At 34.0% G+C, this 8,305-nt stretch overlaps 1 protein-coding gene across 2 annotated transcripts; it reads right to left on the minus strand.

Moving 5' to 3' along the window:
* Positions 1-2,735: 2,735 nt before the first annotated feature.
* On the minus strand, positions 2,736-6,650 carry LOC149539210 (uncharacterized). 2 transcript variants are annotated; one of them, XM_089800544.1, is made up of 4 exons: positions 6,565-6,650; positions 4,312-4,800; positions 3,827-3,943; positions 2,736-3,737 (listed from the first exon to the last, which is right to left on the minus strand). In XM_089800544.1, the coding sequence occupies exons 2-4, from the start codon at positions 4,786-4,788 to the stop codon at positions 2,988-2,990; spliced, it is 1,344 nt and encodes a 447-aa protein (XP_089656670.1). In that variant the 5' UTR covers positions 4,789-4,800; positions 6,565-6,650; the 3' UTR covers positions 2,736-2,987. The 2 variants fall into 2 exon arrangements, with proteins under 2 accessions (XP_089656670.1, XP_089656671.1); XM_089800545.1 differs by having other exon boundaries at positions 4,312-4,817.
* Between the last annotated feature and the right edge of the window lie 1,655 nt (positions 6,651-8,305).

Below are 8,305 nucleotides of genomic sequence, written 5' to 3' on the forward strand. Positions count from 1 at the left end.
GTTCTTTGGATCTTATAAGCACCATGAAAGCTTTGTAGTGTCAAGTTATAATTTCCCAATGTCAAGTTAGATTTCTTAGTTTGTACTAGTGTGTTTGATCAATAAAATTGATAGGTTTAACATTGCACATTTATGTGACAAAAGATTGATTAAATTTCAGCATCAAACAGCTTCTTACCTCCTTGATAGTGAGAAGAGAACTAAGATTATTGATTGATAAGACAAGAAGTACAACTAGCAAGATAAGTATAAATTGATAAATACAATTTGACAATACAATTTGGGGTACACTACATAATAGGTCTGATAAATACTTATTCTTTTGATTACTGTACCAACAGTTTTCCTAATCTTCCAAAAGGGTGATGTAATATGTAAAAACATTAAGGAACGCACCTGTAGAAGTTTCCCCTATCCCAAAAATGAGCTTCTGGAAAGTAGTTTCCCATAAACGACCTTGTTCCCAAAAACTACTTTATTTTACATCTCAGGAAATTTCCCTAGAAATGACTAGAAATTATTATGCTCTTCTAAGAAACAACCTTTTTAATTGTTGCTGTCTCAGAAACTACTCTACAAGATTTTAGGACAAGTTTGACACTTTACGATGTGTAAGGTTAATTTTGAAAAGTTTATTTAATATGGATTGTTTGAGGTAAGGGTCTCCATAGGTATGATGGTGTTTGCAATAGGCAAATTCAGTCTAACCCAGGACAAAGAAACTAGGAATGATGAGTTGTGTCAAGGGTGGACTCAAAATACAAACGCAGAATCACACTTTACCCCTACTTTGGCTCGATAATCAAAATCATTTCCCACGCTTTCCCATATTTCATGAGTTGTGTGGACCACTACTCATGAAATATGAACCAATGAGTTTGACTCAAAAACTACACACTTGTGAACCACTATGAAATATGGGTCAAAGACTTTGACTCAAAAACTACATACTTAAATCTTGATAGCAATATCACAATTGACATATGTGGAAAATATCTCCTAATTATCACTTTCTAGTATTTTAGAAAACTTTAAATCTTGAATGTTATTTTTTGGGACAACTACTAGTTATTTCTATTGTCTAAAATATTTTAACATTCTAAACAATTCTCATATTTTCTAGACAATCTTATTCCATAACACTAATCTTTAAGATTGTCTAGAATATCATAAAGAAGATGCAAATGAATAGAAACATTATAGTGAATCCCATACAAACGCAGAATCACACTTTACCCCTACTTTGGCTCGATAATCAAAATCATTTCCCACGCTATCTCGCAAAATTAGCATGTTGGGGGTTCTCAAATGGAACACCATGCTTGAACCTTCATAAGTTCTATTGATGCATTATTCGTACGTGTGTACCATCCTCCATTCTTTTATCATCCTCCATTGGGATTTTCAATTATCATCCTCCTACTAGTTATCATTTTTCATCATTTACCGTGTCCCAATTGACACTCCCATTTACAAAATCTACATCAAGAGGACCAAGAGTTATGCCTTATGGACCATTCATAAAAAGGTCACCTAAATATATATATTATATAATTTTTAATTGAAAACATGATTGGGATTTTGATTGAATAACTTATTGCGCAAGTTTATAAAAACAATATATAAAATCATCAAATTGTAAATTTACTTAAACCCTTCCGAAAGCAAACGATGCAAAATTATTTCAAAGCTATTTTTCATCAGGGTATTTCTCCAATATATCCAATAGGCTAAATAGGACTTTCATAGGCTAAAATATGATTTGTCATAAGCTTTCAGTAGTTCATAAGAATGTTTTGAATCTCTCGAAACTTGACTATAAACTATTAGCTAAAAAAATTGGTATAAACTTTCCATAGTCCATAAGAATAGCCTTTACTCTCCAGCTGTTACAAATCTGAGCTTGAATTTCTACAATCAACTTCATAACAAAGAGTAAAGGAACTGGATTACAAATCATGACCTGAAAAGAAGGTACGAAGTGGAGGATACGTAAAACAATCAAATACGAAACTAAAAACAAATGATAAGTGGCACTCACCCATGTTTTTAAAATGAGACACAATAAATCTGTACATATAAACATAAATAGATTTAAACTGATGTAAATAAATTTATAGCACATCAGAAACATCATTTACTCCAACCGCCCATTTTATGAATTAATCTACCAGGCTACTGGAAGAAAAAAATAACAAGTTTATTTGCCAAGTAGTGAATAAAAATCTTCGCATCAACAGACATTTGATACAGATTGCTTCGACTTTTTACAATTATCTAAAACAATTATAAATTGAAAAATAAAGCCTGATTATTTCATTCTTAGGTCATACACTCAACTCCTGATAATTTCATTCTTAGGACATACATTTAACATAAATTTGACACCTGATAGTTTCATTCTTACAACATACATTTAACATACTCCAATGTGCGCACACAACATATACTCGATTTTTTCCCTGTCGTACAAAAAAATTATAAATAGAAAAATAAAAATAAAACCAGATAACTGTACTTTCCGGTACATTGATATAACATCATATCATTGATTGCTGTTTAATTAATTCAATGATGCTCTTTTAAATTACTTCTCAAGGATAGTTTGGCGTACCTTATTTTTAATATAATACATGATATAAATTAAATCTAATTCATATTCCAAACAAGACAAAAATAAAACACTTTTCTGAATCATAAAATATAGATGATAGCTTACGGACTAGCAAAATATATATCTTGAGAAAAATCCAGAACCTTGAAATTTATCTAGCGTCATAAAAATTCACCAGACGCGCGAGATCTCCACGTAAAAAGATGTAAATAAAACACATTGCAACATCTCAGAAATCCGTGGCAGTAAAACTGAAACAAAATAACATACTTATGTCTGCGAATTAAAAGAGACCCCGACACTGTTTGTAGGCGCCTATGATACTAGAAAACAAAAATATAAATTGAGCCCTGCAACTTCAAGCTCTGGGAGTCTACCGGTACAGTGATGAACCACCAAGACCTCCAGAATATGGTGCAACTCCAGAAACAGATGGGCCTATGTCAGATCGGCGTAGTGGATCATAATAGCTTTCAGCAGGAACATCAACCAATCTCTTTCGGTAGTCAATATCCAGTCCCTGGCGATAAACAGAATCAATATTTGGATCTAACCTGTTTCGGTACTCAGGTAATAAGCCAACACCAGCAGGGAGCTGATCTCCCTGTAGTTGTTTATGATAATTTGAAGCATATGCATCTAGACCCTGTAGAGCCGGATATGGTTCAGGTGCCGTGAGAGCAGAATAATCTCTACCACCACCACCATACCTATAAAGGTGTTCCCTTTCAGCGAGAGCTGGATCTGGCCCGTATGCAGATAATGGAGCCTGAGGATTATGATCGGCATGTACCATTCTCCTGGCAGATTCCTCCCTGTAGCGTAGCAGCTCCCTTTCCCTCTCCATCAACAATATTTCCTCCCTTCTAATCTCCTCCCTCCTTATTTCTTCCCTCCGGAGTTCCTCTCTTCGCATTTCTTCTCTTCGTAACTCTTCCCTCAGAATCTCCTCTCTTCGTAACTCTTCCCTTCGTAGCATCTCGTCCCTTCCATCACCACCAATAAACCCATAATCAGGCAGTAACGGTTGTCTTACTGGTCGTTGATCAATTGGGATTGGATGTTCAACTGGGAGACGAGCATCAAGCCTTACAGGTCGGAATAACTCGGTGAGCTTCTTCACCTGTATGCATTAAAAGATATCTAAATATCCAAAAAATAAATTAAGCATCCATCATCATCACTGAATAACTAATCAAATATATTATTTACCTGTTGAGGATTGAGCTCAAACCTAAATTTCTTCCTGTCATCGTAGTTATCTTTGATTGCTTTCTTGAAAATGTCTTCAGCTAATGGCAAGCAGTCTTTGTGAATACGAAAGCGAACCTGCAGGTTAAACATTATCCATTTAAGTAAAGCGTGAATAATATTGTTGAATGAGCATACAAAAAGATTATATTTCTACAAAACAAATGCCAAAAATACCTACTAGTTCATTCCATTAAATACAAGAAGACAGTTAAATGCAATACACACAATTCTCTGTCTGACTTCTCCATGTATATGAAACAAGTAAAATTTCATGCAAGGAAATCGACAATCCAACATAGCAAAACACAGAATCACCTACTGCATGAGTTGAAAAACCAGTTTTTTATTATAATCTATGTCAATCAATTCATAAAAAATTGCACAGCAAACTAATAGAAATTAGGTAGCTCTAATCTAAAAGAACAAGTGAAAAAATAACTGACCTGGGCGGGAAAGTTGCCCCCTCTAAAAGCATCTGGCTCCAAGTTCATACCTCCAGTAGATGAAGCCTTATAGATGCCATACATCATTCTCAGATCAAAATCAAACAAGAAAAGTTTCATCCCTGCCTTAACTTTTTCCACGAGGTCCTTCTTACTTGGTGGCAAACCAAAGACACGATATCGAAAACAATCCTGCTTAGTTTTGGAGTTGCACATGAAAATCAGTCCAGCAAGCTTGTCCTTGCCACCCTCTTCTTTCTTTCCTTGCTGAGTAGCATTTTTCTTCACATTTTGATTGGTATTATTTGTTGCGGGAGTCTCGGCTGCAACATTAGCTTCAGGCTTAGGTGTCTTAGGGGTCGTCGATTCGTTTTTTGCTTTTGGCCCACCTTTGTTGGGGGTTACTGTACTTTTGTCAACACTCCCAGGTGTTTTCTGGTCGGTCTTAGATCTCTTTCTGTTCCTTAATTTCCCCATATTGTTCACTGCCTAAAAAAATATTCAAGCTGAAACAGATTACCAAAGATATTATGCAGAGAAGGAATATCAAACTTAGTATTAACAACCTTCAAAACCTATCTAGACAAGAAACATTTAGCATGCTAGATACAACACTATAAAACCATCAGACCAGTATCATATTACAATACTATAGATACTCATATTTACACATTAAGAGATATATTAAAAAATACAAATGCAAACCATTATGTAAATTCGTAGAGAATGACACGTTTAGAGTATAGTTGCATGTAGATGCTAACATCGATTTAAAAATTAGAAGGCAACGCCCTTATATTAGAACACCAAAAGCGTGCAATGTCACATATACAAGTAAGTGTGACTGTAACGGATAACTTTAAGAACTGCACTCGTCAAAAACAAAGATTAAAGGGCATAAAAAAGAACCGTAATCAAATACAAACAGCGATTATAGAGTCCTAAAACACATTATAGAAGATTTTTTTTATAAATGGAATTACAGGAGCCTTTCAAAATCAGACACTTGCAACAAATTCAGCCAAACATCATTAAAAAAGTCTAAGAAGCACTATTTTGACTAATTAAATGGGATCATGTTCCAGTGATAATGAGCAAAACACTTTGAACATCAATCTACAGCTCAAATCCTAAAACACTGTAAATAAAAGTGTTACAATTTGAGAAAACCCATAAGAACCGATTTAAAATAACGTTTCATCTAATGTGAAGGCCAGCGCGCCCAAAAACTCGAACAAGACTACACAGCTGAATAAAATAAACAGAACAGACCCAAAAACACAAAAATGAAGAATAAAAGCCTAAAGCTTAAGAAACTAACATTTAGTACTCTGAACTTACAATTGCCACCGTGGCTAATCGAAAGAATCAATACAGCTAATACAAATGTTTATCCCCTAAACAAAACCTTTAAAACCAGACGAAAAAAAAGTCGTATAATACGAAACCTATTCTTGTTAAAAACGAACTTATCAAAAATACAGCTACAGTGGTGCATATTCGACAAAGATATCCTTGAAACCCCAACAAAAATAAAAATCCACAGATACGAAAAATAATCTTTCTAGAACGAACTCTCCTATATAACAGACAAAAACCATATTATATAACCACATCTTACTGAAAAAAAAAAAAAAACTAGGGCTGCATCAAAGACAGTCATCTGGATGATAACCCCAACGAAAATAAATATCCAAAAATACGAAAAATAATCTTTCTGAAACAAACTCTCATAAATAACTGACACAAACAATATTAGATAACCACATCTTGCTGAAGAAAGAAAACTAGGGCTGCATCAAAGACAGACATCTGGATGAAAACCCTTCCAGAGAAGAACCTGAGGGTTCCAACATAAAACTAAGCTAAACCAACACAAACTTCTCTTTCATTTTCAGGTCCACGGAGGTACCGGAGGCCCCGAAATGATGGTGAACACTATAAGAGAACAGGAAGAAAAAGCTCTAGGATAAAAAATGTTCAAATATTCAAGATCAATAATTATGTCTGAAACCCTAAATCAACATATAAAAAACCTACCAACCCAACGCAGGAAAAATGCCAGAAAACGAAACCGAGTAACCTACGAAGGAAAATTAAAATAAACCAAATGAAAAATCAAACCCTGAGACAGGCGGATACTTAATCTCACACGGCCTCAAACCCTCAAGAAACCCTCGAAGCAACAAAACCACTCATTTTAGTTTAACTTTCGCAAACAAAAAACATGGGTTCTAGAGCGCATAAACTCACCTTCGAAACGACCTCTGTCTCAGCCGGCACTGTCAATAAAACCCTGGCCTCTCCCTCGCACGACTAAACAAATGGCACCTCTGCTTGAAAGGAAAGCAGAGCGCAACCAATTTAGTAGTATAGGGCGAAGGATAAACCAATCCAACGGTCTGGATTCTCCTAATGTTCTACGGCCTTCGATCGTCGACACGTTTATCAAAGCCTTGATTTTAGACTCGGTTAAATTGAAACAGCTACGAAAAAATATCGAAACCCTAAATTTCCTTTCCTGTTATTTATACCGAGCGATTTGGCTTTGATTTATTGTCAAAAGGAAGGCCGACATATTTCAGTGGTTGTTACTGTTTCCCAGATATGAAGAATTGATCATTTTATTCTCTAAACTGTCCTAGACCCATTTGTGGTATTGTTTGATTTGCCTCCGTATTTTTAGGCCATGGAACCTCAACCTTTCCATTCATAAACTCATGCTATGAGTGGTTTTGGGTACACTCGACTATTAGAGATTGGTGTTTTTTAATTAATTTGAGGGTGACTCAAAACCTTCCACCATACCTTTTTCATATGTTTTAGTTCCACTTTCATGAGATTAGAATACCAATTTACTTAATATTTTAATAGTTTCAATCAACTTTACGATTTGTGATATATTTTCAACTTGTTTAATTGCTATTTTTCCTATTTGTCTTCATGTCTCTATATCTTTTATCTTTTATCAATTTAAGTGCTAATCTCCTATTTCTCTTCATCATTATGTTTAAACTTGTTTTATTACTATTTTTTTTTCCTATGTACTCTATATCTTTTATCATTTTGTTTAAGTGCTAATCTCCTATTTCTCTTCACCATTGCTAATCTCTTGTTTCTCTTCACCATTCTAGGCTAATCTCCTATTTGTCTTCACCACTATAGATTTACTATATATTATTTGTAAGTAAGAAGCACATATATTAGGTGTCTACCCAAGCAAAGCTTGACTTACACAATTTTATAAATTTGAAAGGTATTTGTAAAACCATATATTCTTACACAAATCCAAACAATGCAAAAATTAAGGCAAACTAATTGTATACAAGTGATAGGCTCACTTCCAAGCATTAGGATCAATTATAAACTTCTAAAAGACAACCACCAAATATACTTCAAGGAGTAACATCTAATAATCTTCGATAACACAATATGATCACAATAAACGACATAGAATCCTATATACCATACTTGTGCATATGATATCATTTCGTTCTATATAAACAACATATAATCCTAGGCTCATCAATAACATACAATAATTATAATGATGTAAAGTTGTATAGATCTTGATTGGTGGAGACTAAGTGATTGTATTTCAGTTTGATTTCTTTTCTATTCTTTGACAAACCTAATTGTTCTTTATATGATTACTTGATTTCTTAATATGATAAAATTTGATTTCTTTTCTTTGACAAACCTAATTGTTCTTTATATGATTACTTGATTTCTTAATATGATAAAATCTGGGAACCTGTATTCTGATTTCACTCTGAGATCTATATGCCAATGTTATTGATATTATCTGCAGATGAGAAATATATATATATATATAAGCATAACCTAGTAGGGGCATGACCCTACATGGTCATGCCTCAATATACATAATACTATTAAGTATGTTCATAACCTAAACTAACTAAAGTTAATCACCACCGAAAACAAGTCCTTTAAGAACAATCGTTTACCAAGGAAACTCTTGATACATCAATCG

The sequence above is a fragment of the Cupressus sempervirens genome, chromosome 9 (genome assembly GCF_028749045.1).
Source record: "Cupressus sempervirens isolate cs-2001-9-10 chromosome 9, ASM2874904v1, whole genome shotgun sequence".
Taxonomy (NCBI): domain Eukaryota; kingdom Viridiplantae; phylum Streptophyta; class Pinopsida; order Cupressales; family Cupressaceae; genus Cupressus; species Cupressus sempervirens.